The 13,119-nt window shown below is 27.0% G+C and overlaps 1 protein-coding gene across 2 annotated transcripts; it reads right to left on the bottom strand.

Moving 5' to 3' along the window:
* Positions 1-1,020: 1,020 nt before the first annotated feature.
* LOC100166137 (N-alpha-acetyltransferase 35, NatC auxiliary subunit) lies at positions 1,021-12,090 on the bottom strand. 2 transcript variants are annotated; one of them, XM_029488572.1, is made up of 14 exons: positions 11,851-12,090; positions 11,546-11,703; positions 9,316-9,429; positions 5,720-5,847; positions 3,708-3,931; positions 3,485-3,635; positions 3,232-3,421; positions 2,986-3,164; positions 2,717-2,911; positions 2,504-2,644; positions 2,192-2,370; positions 1,932-2,133; positions 1,483-1,752; positions 1,021-1,413 (listed from the first exon to the last, which is right to left on the bottom strand). In XM_029488572.1, the coding sequence occupies exons 3-14, from the start codon at positions 9,413-9,415 to the stop codon at positions 1,273-1,275; spliced, it is 2,100 nt and encodes a 699-aa protein (XP_029344432.1). In that variant the 5' UTR covers positions 9,416-9,429; positions 11,546-11,703; positions 11,851-12,090; the 3' UTR covers positions 1,021-1,272. The 2 variants fall into 2 exon arrangements, with proteins under 2 accessions (XP_029344432.1, XP_008183535.1); XM_008185313.3 differs by having other exon boundaries at positions 9,316-9,416; positions 11,851-12,089.
* Positions 12,091-13,119: the final 1,029 nt, after the last annotated feature.

The following is a 13,119-nucleotide window of genomic DNA, read 5'->3' as shown; positions in this document are numbered from 1 at the left end:
CAAATAATAAATATATTTATATCGTCAGCTTACTAATATGCTAATATGCTAATATGCTTCGCGATTAACCGATGGTCACTTAAACGCTGTATTGAGAATTTCTACATCGAAAATAAAACCTGCTATAAATACACTTGTTGATGCTATTCGAACTCAAAAATCACATTAATTTTTATTTATTTATTTTTTCCAATATTATACTATATTTTACTATGTATTTTTTTATTATTATTATTACGTGTAATTATTATTATAACTTTGTTTGTAGATACCTCGATAATTAATGTACCAATCAGTGATGTACTTAAATAAATTAAATTTTAAATTACTACAATATTTCGTTTAAATAAAATAAGGTGTATTCAAATTATGGCCCGTGAAAAAATTTATTTTTATTTTTTGGCCCTTGACACCAAAAAGGTTGCCGACCCAGGGCTTACATTGTTAGCATCGCCACAATATTTTTAATAATTTCTCTTTCTTTTTATTCAATTCAAATGATTTTGTTCGTAAAAGGTATCACTGTATTATTATTTTTATAGATAAATCATTGCATTATATAATTTATAGCCTTAAAATTCCAATAGTTGTCTTTAATTGACTATTCAATATCTTAGTCCGTGATTGATATAAATATATAGATAACTAGTAGCTGTATAACCAAACATCAAATACGCCATTATATTATCATTTATATCGGTTTTTGTGTACCACGCGAGCAAATTGGCAATCAGTGAACCTCGATTTATGAATAGATTTGACAGAGATGGACAATCTGCGGATTGGAAAAAACACTGCAGATTTTCAAGCTAGGTACTCTCTAAACTCTCGTGATATCTCAAATAACAATCAATATAAGACTATCGTCAAAATCAGTCAAATAGTTTGATCAAGCTTTGATAGTAAAGGACCATAAATGCCCAAGATTATGGTGGAGTAATGGTTATGGATCTCACAGTTTGTTGTAATTCTTATATTATTATAAAATTGATCAATAAAAATAAAATAATAAGCATTCACTTTCTTTATCACACATTATATATTTATATACATATATTATTAGTAAGTTATATGTATATTAATTATTGATATATTAGACAAAATGTTTTTGTTTTTACATCACAACAGGTATCAACGCATTAATATAAAAAAGAAAAAAAACAAATTCCACATACAATTTTAATGATTAAATTATTTTGTATTTAATTATTTTGGGTTCAAACAGTCTTTAAATAATTAAATATTTTTGAAGTCTAAAAATATTGTTCAAGATTAGCTGAGCTTTAATATAGGAAAGTAAGAATTAGTTGTGAAATCGAAGTCCAACGATACATCTGGTCCTCTCATATATCCACTAGCTAGCAACTTCATAGTTACAAAATTTGTTTTACACACTTTTATTAAATCAAGTACCTAAAAATAATACACATAATTCAGTATTTGTTGAAGCAAAGCAATAAAGTAACACAATTTAGTAGTTACTTGTTGCGAGTGTGGCTGTGCAATTGTATCTAGTAAACACCTTGCTTGATGAAATAGTTCACAACTATTCAAATATAACATTCCAGAATCTCCAGATGCTGAATCACGTATTTGGCATCTAGTCATTTGAAATTCATTATACGAAAACGGTGGTGGTACAGCTACTGCTGAGAATGCAGCAAATCTGTGTTCATAACGAACTTTTTCATTGTCAAACTTTGCATGTTTTGGCGTACGGATTTTACCTTCTAATTGAAATCCTACCAATGTCTATAAAAAAAAATGAATAATTGAGCATTAAAATATTTTTAGAAAAATATAATTTATAATATCTATCTTAGCAGTTTATGTTAACATTTGCTTGTAAACGGTAATTATGTTTTTTAAAATATTCAAAAATATTACAAAATCTTAAATTAATATTATGTATGACTTTTTTATTCGGATACCTTGAAATAAGCACCCGTTAAACTTTGCATTGCATGGCACATAACAATTTCTTGGCTATATGGATGTGGTTTTTTCTTTTTAGGCTTATTTCGTTTTGTTCGATTCTTTTGAGAATCAACTAATGAATCACTGCCAAGCAACACATTATCAGCTCTATTTAATGTAGACACTAACCAACCGTACAAAAATTGATATAAATACCTAAAATTATTACAATTTATCAATAAAAAATCATAAAAACATTTTTAGAAGTGCTTACCAATAAATATACTGATATTCGTGTGGACTATACAGTTCCAATTCAAAACCAGACAGTAAGTACATTATCATAATTCTAATTGTATGATAAATTATCCATGTGCTAAAGCTAGCCAGATGCTCTCTAGGTGGATCCAATTTTGATGAGAATGAGTGCAAAAAAGCATCAACCCTCTGAGACTGATGAATAAATAACATAATACATTTATTTAAATAGTTACTTACTAAATAAATTGGTTAATAATCAATAAGTTACAACATTATAATAAATTAAAATATATTGTTTTTAAATACATTGTTTTTTACATTGTACCTCATCTTGTAGTGCTGAAAAATCTTCCATAAGATGTGCTAACTTATCCCTTTGTCTAGCTTTATTGTGACCACAAATCTGAATCAACCCAGCAAATGGACGAGTGCAATGATCAAAAAAATTATGTATACAATCCTTAGCCTAAAAATATAAAGTACATTTTTATTATTTTTATCTTATTAGTATTACAAAGGTAAAAAATATAAATATTACTTGAGAGTTGGACAGAATGTTTAAACGTGGTATGAGTGATGGTGGTGCTATAAATGACTTAGCCCATTCTCGAAGACAGTCCTCTAAATCCTGAGTACCAAAAACTTGGCCAGGTTGAGGGAAATAAAGAGTTTGCATTATTGATCTTGATACGATACATAAGTGACTGTTGTGACCAAGTTCAATAAAACATTCCTAAAAAATTATATTATTTACAGAACCAAATTATATTCAATAGTAATATAATTTTTTATAAAAGCATAACATACCAAAGCACTAATAAAAGTTGTACAATTAGTCAATTTACAAATTTGTTTCAGTCTTGTTAACAACGAATCAAAATAAACATAAGCTTCACCAGCTGGTTTAATTTTTGTATAACGAGGAAATGTAGGCGGTAACAATTTTTGATTTATTAGAGGGTCAAAGCCTAAATCATAACACCAGTCTGAAAAATAAAAATATACAAAAAAAGAATAAGAGCATGAAATAGGAATATTTTTAAGTTTTCTCACTGCCAACTTTGGGAACTCCTTTATCCACAGTATTTATTAAAGAAGGAATCAATAATCCACAAGTAGTTAACAACCTCTGGGTTTCTCCCATTGAACTCGAATGATTCTCACGACGATTAAAAGAAAGTAAAATTTGGAAAAAAAGTCTAACAAACTTAATGCGTGTATTTAATGCAACATAAGATTCATTCTGTAAAAAAAAATTGTTTAAAATTTAAATTGGTGCTTACTAAAAATAATCTATGTACTGTACTTCATCACTATTTGCATTTGATTTTAATTTATGATTTATCGACTCATCAACTTCTCTCATCATACCTATCACACGAGTGACAGAAATCTCATTAAAATAATGATAGCTATATAGTGCAGGTTGAAAATCTTCTTCTTCAAAAACTTGTGCCCTGAAGAATATAATTATATGCAATTTATAGTACACAATATTGAATATACTATTTACTAGTCGAAAATATTACCTGTTAGCAAAGTCCCTAATTTCTTCAATGATTTTATAAATACATATACAAAATGCTTTCAATGGAACATCTTCAATTTCATATGGCTTTTGGAAATATAGATTTGTAAATACTGTTTGTGCTAAAGAATGTCCTTCAAGCCATGATACCAGACAAGCTAATGTAACATCTATTATAGATATTTGTTCAGACACAGAAAGGCCACTTAATTTCAAATCCTCTAACTGTAATAATTATATTTAATAACAAACATTAATACACTTAATTATACATTTTTTTAAAAATATTATTTATATAATTATTACATATTAATTAATTTAAATAAATATAAATATATATAATATTAATTAATTAATATTAATAAATAAATTACTATATTATAGTAAAACATGTTTAAGAATACTCCACGAGACCAGTTGAAAATAAATTATCAAGCTGGAAATTTTTCATCAGGGGACTTCGGACAATGAGTGTGTTAACCCTAGGTCAAAAAGACCGAGCTTTTAGAATTTGGTTCATTGTTTCAAAAATACGAAATATAAATCTAATCCAACATAGGTAGCTTCTAATTAGCTGATTTTAATTAAAATTAGTTACAAATCCCAACTGTATACGATCTGATGTCAGTCATATAGAAGTGTTCAAAGTTCATTACCAGACATTCCCTATTAATATACAGTCAAAAAGACTGTGTGCATGATTGTAAAAAATCAATTATGGGTTATTTTTTAAATTGTGTTTCTAATAACTGCTGTTCGATAAACGAAATTGATAGTTATGATATTTTCATTGAGACTGGTGATATTATTGCTAGTTGACTATGATTTTCACAATACTGTGTGTAACTAAATAGACAGTGTGTGTGTATTTTCAAGAATATTTTAAATGTGTGTGATCTAAGATTAAGGGTGTCGGTGCCGGTTACTATTAAGGAGTAAAATTTAGGCAATTCACATGTTGTATAGGCCTCACGCGGAACGTGCATGTGTGTGAGTATGTAAATCGATATTAGTATGAGTGAGCTATATTTACACACGCAGATAAAGATATTTACGCAAGCGAATGCACAAGTCAATGATTGACTTAGATGACTATTTTGATGAACAAAAATGCTTTTACAGGATAAACTCTCACGCCTCGTTGATATGTCGGATTTTGGTCATTTTTTTTTATCTAAAAGATGAGAAGTTTCAGCAGGTCAGATCAAAGCTCAAATGTTTATTTTACTTTAAACAGTAGTAGAAAAATACGTAAAGCCCCAAAGCAGCGGTTCCCAAACTTTTTCTCATTGCGGCTTATTATTATTAGTAGTTATAAGTCACGGCACACTTTGGATAAATATTATCTACTTAGCGAATAATACGTATATAATGATGTCGGGTATTATTATCGTTAATAGGTAATAATATTATTATCTCTCGATAGCAGCTGTACTTGTATATATATGTATCACAGAACTGTTCTGTGTATTATACATTTTTGTCCTTCCAATACTAAATGATAATTCGTTTGGTCGTATGAATTAGTTACGTTCAAACCACACCACGGCAAGCCCAAATTTGATTGAATTTGGGTTTTTCGCACTAACAAATATTAAAAACAAGAAATGTGAACTAATTTTATCAGTTGAACAAAAAATGCGAGTGTGTTTATCGTCAATCCCTCCTAGAATTGAACTATTATGCAAATAACATCAAGCACACGTTTCACACTAAAATTTATAATTATATCTTTTTTTGTAATTTTAAAGTGAATTTTTGTATTAATTATTTTTAATTGAATTATATATTTTAATATTTTGAAAAAAATCATTTTATGTTTTTTTATAAAAAAAGTTCAAGTTGTCGCGGCACACCCTTTGGGAAACACTGCCCTAAAGCCTTAAGCGTGAGTGTCTTAAACAGATTTTACTATAATAAAAACTAAAATTAATTTTTCTCACTATCTGTCATTTTTGACAGATTTATAAATTAATGAATGAATAATATATAATAAACAAGCATTAGTTTCACTTTTATTGCTTTTGATTCACGATTACACATCATGCCTGCATCCATTTTGGGATCCATTATTTCAATAGCTGACATTGCTTCAAATAAACCAAAGAAGTAGCCATGTAAAAGTTCACCTAATTCTAACTCTGAAAAATAAACAAAGTTTATATTTATATTTAAAAATATAGTAAGTAAAGAGAAAACCATAATAGATTAATTTTGTTGCAAATATTTTATTATAAATCATCTTCATGAGTTTCTGAACTACCTAAGTGTATAATACATTTAATAAAGATAATATTTTCATTCGATTGTTAAGGTATACAATGTCGAGCCCTTACATAAAACCTTTAATAAAAATAAATGTAATATATTTGAGAATACAATGACCTAAATGCATAGATTAATTTATTTAGTTTAATTGAAACTAAACATAAAACGGCCTTTGTATAGTTAGTAAATATATTTTATTCAATAATTCATTTTCATGTTGCAACATATTTGTGTTTCTAATATAATTTTACAATTAAGACATTCACTACTTTTATAACAACATATAAGTATAAATATTAACAGTAGATATATTTTATTAAAGCATTGCAAAAATGTATTAGTTTAAAAAAAATTGTTACAACTACCTCACAATTTAAGTGATAAATATCTTAAGATCAATCATTAAAAAAATTATTATACTATAAATAGGTACCTAACATTAATCATTAATTAGTTATGTTTATAATTATAGAAACTAATGCACCAATTTAATATGAAAACTAATAAATTCCAAATATAAATTCACAATTTAAACAAATTCAAAATGTTTGATATAAAATATATTTTTAACTTGATTGAAAGTTACAGAAGCACGTTAAAAAAAAGAATGGGAGGTAAATTTGATGACTGACAACATATTTTTTTTAATTTTATCTTCTATTCTTCAATTGTATACATGATAATGATTTATGTATTAATTTAAGAAGTATATTGAATATTGTTTAATGTAAGTTGTGTTGGTTATATATTTTAAGTTTAACATTAACTTAGTTAAAGATAAAGACTGAAATATACTACAATTAATTTTACATATCTAGCAGGGCTTGGGCCTAGTAAAGTTATTGCCGATGTTATTGCCATGAATAGGTTATGAATAAACTTAAATTTTTTGTCACCAATTAGGTCAAAAAAGAAGTTCTTATATTTGTATGCCACCCTAGATAACCAAAACGGTGATAATTATTACTTATTAGTGAAGACCGGATTTTGCGTATAATGCATGTTCATATTTTTATAAGCAACTACATGCAGTAAATGGGTTTTCATCAATCATACTTAAAGAAATAATATTACAAATTTTTATTTTGCATATTTTTGGTACAAGTGCATATTTTACATAAAACGCATGTTTTTGCATAATACGTATATACCAGGTCTAAATTAAATCAAATTAAATTTTATAATTGTATGTACGATTATTATATATAAATTTGTCCACAATACAAAAATTGAAAATATTTTTAAAAATATAATATTACTTGGTAGGTAGGTAGGTATTCATTGCATACTGGTTTTCCTATATTTTTATCTTATCAATTTTGTCTAACATTATTGACTTATCGTCAATACTACAATACTAACAAGAACTGATAGACTGACGACTGTAGATCGAAGCGTACATTCGGCAATAGTCAACGACCAACGTAGTATAAAAACGTGTACATGTTATATAACATTGTTTGTGTTTGTTATTTTACAATGCCAAAATGTCAAAGTTCAAAATTACCATCACTTAGAAAATGGATTGAATCGTATAACAAATCAGGTGAGGTTTTCAAAACCTTAAATAATAATTCAGTTTTTTGTTAATATTGTAATAAAGTAGTTGTAGTACAAAAAAAATTTCAAATTGATCAGCACGTTAAGTTATTTTCACACGAAAAATATTCGAAAACTCCCACTTTTAAACAAACATTTGTTAATCAACAGTCAACATTAGGGGAAAATCAATCAGTATTTTTCCAAGACTTTTGTTCAGCTTTGATTGCTTCTAACACCTAAATACCAATTTCAGATCTTTTTTGGAAAAATATATTTATCTACATATACCTGATGAAAGTACCCTAAGGAAGAATTATGTAATCAAATGTCACAGACGTTAAAAAAATACGAGAAAATATAGGAAGTTCATTCACATATTTTTGTATCGATAAAACTACTGACCCACAAAGCAAATATATTGCGAACTTTATTGTTGGAAAATTAAATGTTGATTCACCATCAAAATCATATCTTTTAGCATCTAAAGTTCTTAAAATAACATATGATAATATAATAGCAAAATTTGTAAATGATTGTCTTAGAGTATTATTGCCAGAGGGAGGTAACGACGAAAAAGTTTTATTAATGTTATCCGATGCAGCCCCATATATGGTTAAGACTGCTAAAAATGTAAAACCATTTTATTCCAATTTTATTCATGTGACTTGTGCTGCTCATGGGATTCCTCGGATCGCAGAAAAAATTATGGATATTTTTCATGAAATAAACGATTTAATTAACAACGGAAAAAAGATATTTTTGAAAGCTCCTTGTAGAATTCAATTATATCATAAAATGTTACCTAATAAACTATTATCACCTCAACCTATAATAACACGATGGGGTGCTTGGTTAGAATCGGCAATATTTTATGCAGATAATTTTTAAAATTTTAAAAATGTTAATCAAAACCTACAAGAAGATGGTGTCAAAAGCATTCAAAACTGTAAACAAATTCTAACTAAATCAAATATAATTAACGATTTAACTTATATTAAAATAAATTTATCGATTATTGTTGAAAGCATTAAAAAGCTTGAGACTTCAGGTTTGTTACTCATAGATACTTTACACATTGTTGAACAAGTTACGAATTCTATTATTAATCTTGCTGAAAATGATAATAGCGTATTAATAATAAAAAAAAATGTTCCTAAATTATTAATAAAAATAAAGACTTGCTAATTTTAAAAGAAATTGCTAAAATACACCTAGGTGAGACTGTTGACTTAAAGAGTTCCTCCATCAAACATTTTTCCCCGGAAATGTGTCGAGTTTAAAATATGCGCTTATAACAAGCGTTGATGTGAAACGAAGTTTTTCTGCATACAAACATATCATCACAAACCGCCGTCATAATTCAACTGAGGTCAATATGGAATATATTATTGTTACTTATTGTTTTTCCAATATCAAATAAATTGTATATTTTTTCATTTTAATTCAATTTTACCATCATTAAATAATATAATATTGTAGTTTTTTTTTTTCATAATTTATGTTTTAATTTTATAACTTTACAATAAATAAATAGCTGTAATAATCAAAAATTATTTTGCATGTTTTGCATTCTTTTCTTGCATATTTTGACTTTTTTTAGTGCATGTTTGTATGCATACTTTACAATTTAAAATGTATAAAAATCCGGTCTTTACTTATTAGTAATAAGAGATTTGTAAAGATCACTCTATCTATAAACTGGGAAAAGTTACCCTATAAAATGGTGGTGTAAAAACTGAAAAGATCCCCTACAAAAATATTGATATATTCAGTTCGCAAGACAATAATAATTATATTACCTTTGATTGAATCAAAAAATTCTGGAGTAACATCCTTCCAATTATAACTTGGAGTAGACTCATTTTTTTGATTTGAAATTGATTTACAGTCAGTCTCCATTCTAAAAAATACAACTTTTTACTAACATACATTTCTGAACACGTTAATAATTATTATTTTGTTAAAATTATAGGCACACTTAGGGGAAACATTACATGCTTACATCCCCAGGTTAAAATTTGTTTTTGATGTATTTGTTAACTTGCTTTAAAAATATAAATAAATTGGGTTATCAAACCAAAAACATAATCTTGTTATTGCCTAATTGTTAACATTTGTGATTTATTTGTAATAACATTATTTATCTCTTATTAATTCAATAAAATGTATTTATTTTATTTAATGAGCATATAGTATTTAGAGCGAGTCAGAGAGATCTATGAAACATGAATTATTTTAGCACTTCCTAATTATTCCATAATATGTGCTCCTATAGTTAAAATACAAGACGGAAAAATAATGCTGACCAATCGATTTCCAAAATGAAAGAATCAACAAAGTATTAATTTATTACATAAAAAATAATATATAGTTATTAATAATTATTACTATTTCTATTTCAGTTTTCTAGTTCAATTTGATTAACTACAAAATTAGACACCGACTAGTATTTTACTTTTCATTTAGATTGCGTTCATTATAACTTTAATTGGGAAGTACCCATACAACTTTTTACTTTAGTCCAAATTTATAGTTTTATACAAGGATATTATGTTCAATATCTGGTCTTTTGGTAATTTGTTGGTCGGACTTTTTTTCTTTGATTTTTTAAATAAATTCAAAAACATAAAATAGTATTTGTTTGTGGTATCTACAAATTTACAGGGCGATCAACCAAACATGCCCACACCCTTGTTTTCTTTTAATGATGCATATTATCAAATATCAGTTTCTTAAATTTTTAAATATTCTTAAAAAGCCATTTAAATTAATATATAGTAATGATACTTGCAATATTTTATGCCATTTAAGGAGTCTCCTACGGCATTAAAACTGGTTTTATTTTTCAATTAGAACCACCATTTTAATGTAAAAATTGTGTGAGTATAATGGTTTTTTTTTAAACATCACAATATTATAGATTTTTTGTAAAACCATGAATAAGAATCTATGGTCCAAAAAGTTTAATAGCTCTACTAGAAATAACTACTACAAAATTTGATTTAGATGCATAAAAATCTAAAAAACAATTGTCTGCTAAACAATTTATAGTTAAAAAGAATGGTTCTCATTAGATTAAAATAAGTTTATATAAATAGGGACACTCCTTATATGGTATAAAAAAATAATAATTTTTAAGTAGGCATCTGAAAATGAATCTATGACATTCCCCCCCCCCCCCACATACTGCTTTCAGTGAAGTATGAAATCTTACCATGATGCATTTTTTGATACGGACATTTCCCCCTCCCATATTTTTTAAAAGTTAATTATTGAAATTATTTTTTTTGGCTATTGTCTAATTTTGTGTAAATACAGAACAAATTTCAAAATATTTTCATAAATATAATAAATTATAGATGTATATTTATGATCATTGTCTATTTTAAACAATAAAAATTTCTATTAAAATAATAAAAAAATAACAAGTACTAATGTTTAAAATAAATGTTATAATACATTAATGCATAATATCTATTTGACTTATTACTCTATTTGAATTATTAATTATTTAATAATTACTTATTATTTTAATATTACATTTTATTCAAAAATATACATCTGCCATTCATCATGTTTATAAAAATATATGGTTTTCTGCCTTTAGACAAAAAAAAAAACAACTTCATAAATCATATTAAATAATAAATAATTAACTTTTAAAAAATAAGTATGGATGGAAAACGACCAAAACATTTATAGTGGGGGAAGATATCCTACTAGACTGACAATAGTCAGGGGAAAATGTCCATTTACCCTGAAAATATACCTATAATAAAAAATTGAAATAATTACAATTTTAATAAAATATGCACTATTTAAAGATAAAAGATTTGAGCATACTAAGCGAATACCCTCGTATGTTATTATTAACATAGATCAGCATTTGTTCTATTAATTGCAGAAAATATTTTTCAATCTCTTAGGTATCAACATTATTAATAGTCTTCTAAATTTGATTTCATAACTACAACTTATTTTAAGTTAATTGTTACTTTACTTTAAAATTTGCAATAAGTAGTAACACACCTGATAATATTTCTATTTGAGATTGCAACCAACGGAACGGGGGTGTCGGATAATTTTGGCGATTCGATGTATTGTAGGTCCGGCGGTGGCGGGTCTGATTACACCGTCTTCCGTACCACTGAAAACTTTATGAAGCGGATAGGCGTTTGTGTCGACTGCTGTATTGATCAAAAAAGTAGAGTAATATGAATTAGACTATTAGAGTACACATCGTTCGCGTTATTTTCGGACGTGCGCCAAATCGCTGTGCACGGCGGCGGCGGTGTGTTTGTGAAAAACCCATCGGGCATGTCAGACGTCTGTACCTCATTCTATGCGACGCGAAGACTGTAGCGTTTGGGTGCCATTTAATAGGTACGCCGTTATTGTCGTTTGCAGTGTGCGCGTGCAAAAACGTAAATATTACAGTAATAATTTATAACGTAAAAATATATTATTCCTATTTCGCTTTTGTATAGGTATTAGATAGTAGGTACGTAGAAATGCGATACGAGAGTCAAGAAGTCAAGAACGTTATCAAAATATCAATCGGCGTTATCAATGGTCGCAGACCGCAATTATGGTGTTAGCAGCGGCGCTGCCGCGGCAGGTCTATTGCAAATTCTAATATGTTTGTAATTTCCAGCTGCTGAGTGCTGACCATGATTTAAGATAATACCATTGATTAAATATAATAAATAATATATATAATATATTAATATATTAATATATATTATATATAATAGTACCTACATTGATTAAATATAATAAACAATATATTTAATATTAATATATTATTTAATATATTTAATCAATGTAGGTACAATAAACTGTCCAAGGTGTATTGATAAGGTGTCGTCACTTGTTTGAAAACTTGATTGAAAATTTTACCACAGACAGTCGTCACCACCGGGCACCGGGAGCGCTGTATGTCCTAAAGAGGCCGAAAAACGAACGCTTTTGTAGTTTTGTACACCAAAGCCATAGAAAATTGATATATTATGATTTAAGGAATAAAATTAAAAACTTTTCATTCTATAATTACTTTTTTGATCTAAATTATTTGTATGCATGTATTTAAATAATTTCTTTTTATCAAATACAGTCATTAATATTATTAAATATTGTCATTTTTAAATTTCCTACCTATTCCAAAAAATGTAAGAGTTACCTATTGGTAATTCACTAAATTATCATACATAATTATTTCAGAGTGTTATAATTAACAAATAATAATTCATAATTACATGGACATTAAAAGGGAGGGCCAGAGGGGGCTTAGACCACTCTGAGCCATCTTAAGGCCTCTCTAAGATAATATGTACATTACATAATTTTAACACTACATATTTTAATATATAGCCAAACTTTATTATAATATATTATACCTATAATTTATGAGATAAAAAATGTGCTATAAACAATTATTAAATATACTCAGACTCAAGGAATCTACTGGAAAAATTTTAGTAATTTAGTATTTATAATATTACCTATGAGCTATCCAAAATTCAAATGCTTATATTTGTAATACCTTTTGTCCTTTTTATAAGCATTTATTACTTGGTTGTACCCATATAATATTATTATATTAT

Source organism: Acyrthosiphon pisum, chromosome A1 (assembly GCF_005508785.2).
Source record: "Acyrthosiphon pisum isolate AL4f chromosome A1, pea_aphid_22Mar2018_4r6ur, whole genome shotgun sequence".
Classification (NCBI taxonomy): Eukaryota; Metazoa; Arthropoda; class Insecta; order Hemiptera; family Aphididae; genus Acyrthosiphon; species Acyrthosiphon pisum.
The sequence above is the reverse complement of the archived record's forward strand: the minus strand, read 5'-3'. Positions and strand labels throughout refer to the sequence as shown.

What these genes read in the sequence shown, in the direction of transcription:
- LOC100166137 (XM_029488572.1), bottom strand. Translation starts at nt 9,415, where the DNA reads ATGGAGACTGACTGTAAATCAATTTCAAATCAAAAAAATGAGTCTACT. An exon ending in GTGAATCAAAAGCAATAAAA is followed by an intron (nt 3,932 to 5,719) that starts GTGAAACTAATG and finishes TAATTATTACAG; the next exon opens with TTAGAGGATTTGAAATTAAG. An exon ending in CAACTTTTATTAGTGCTTTG is followed by an intron (nt 2,912 to 2,985) that starts GTATGTTATGCT and finishes ATAATTTTTTAG; the next exon opens with GAATGTTTTATTGAACTTGG.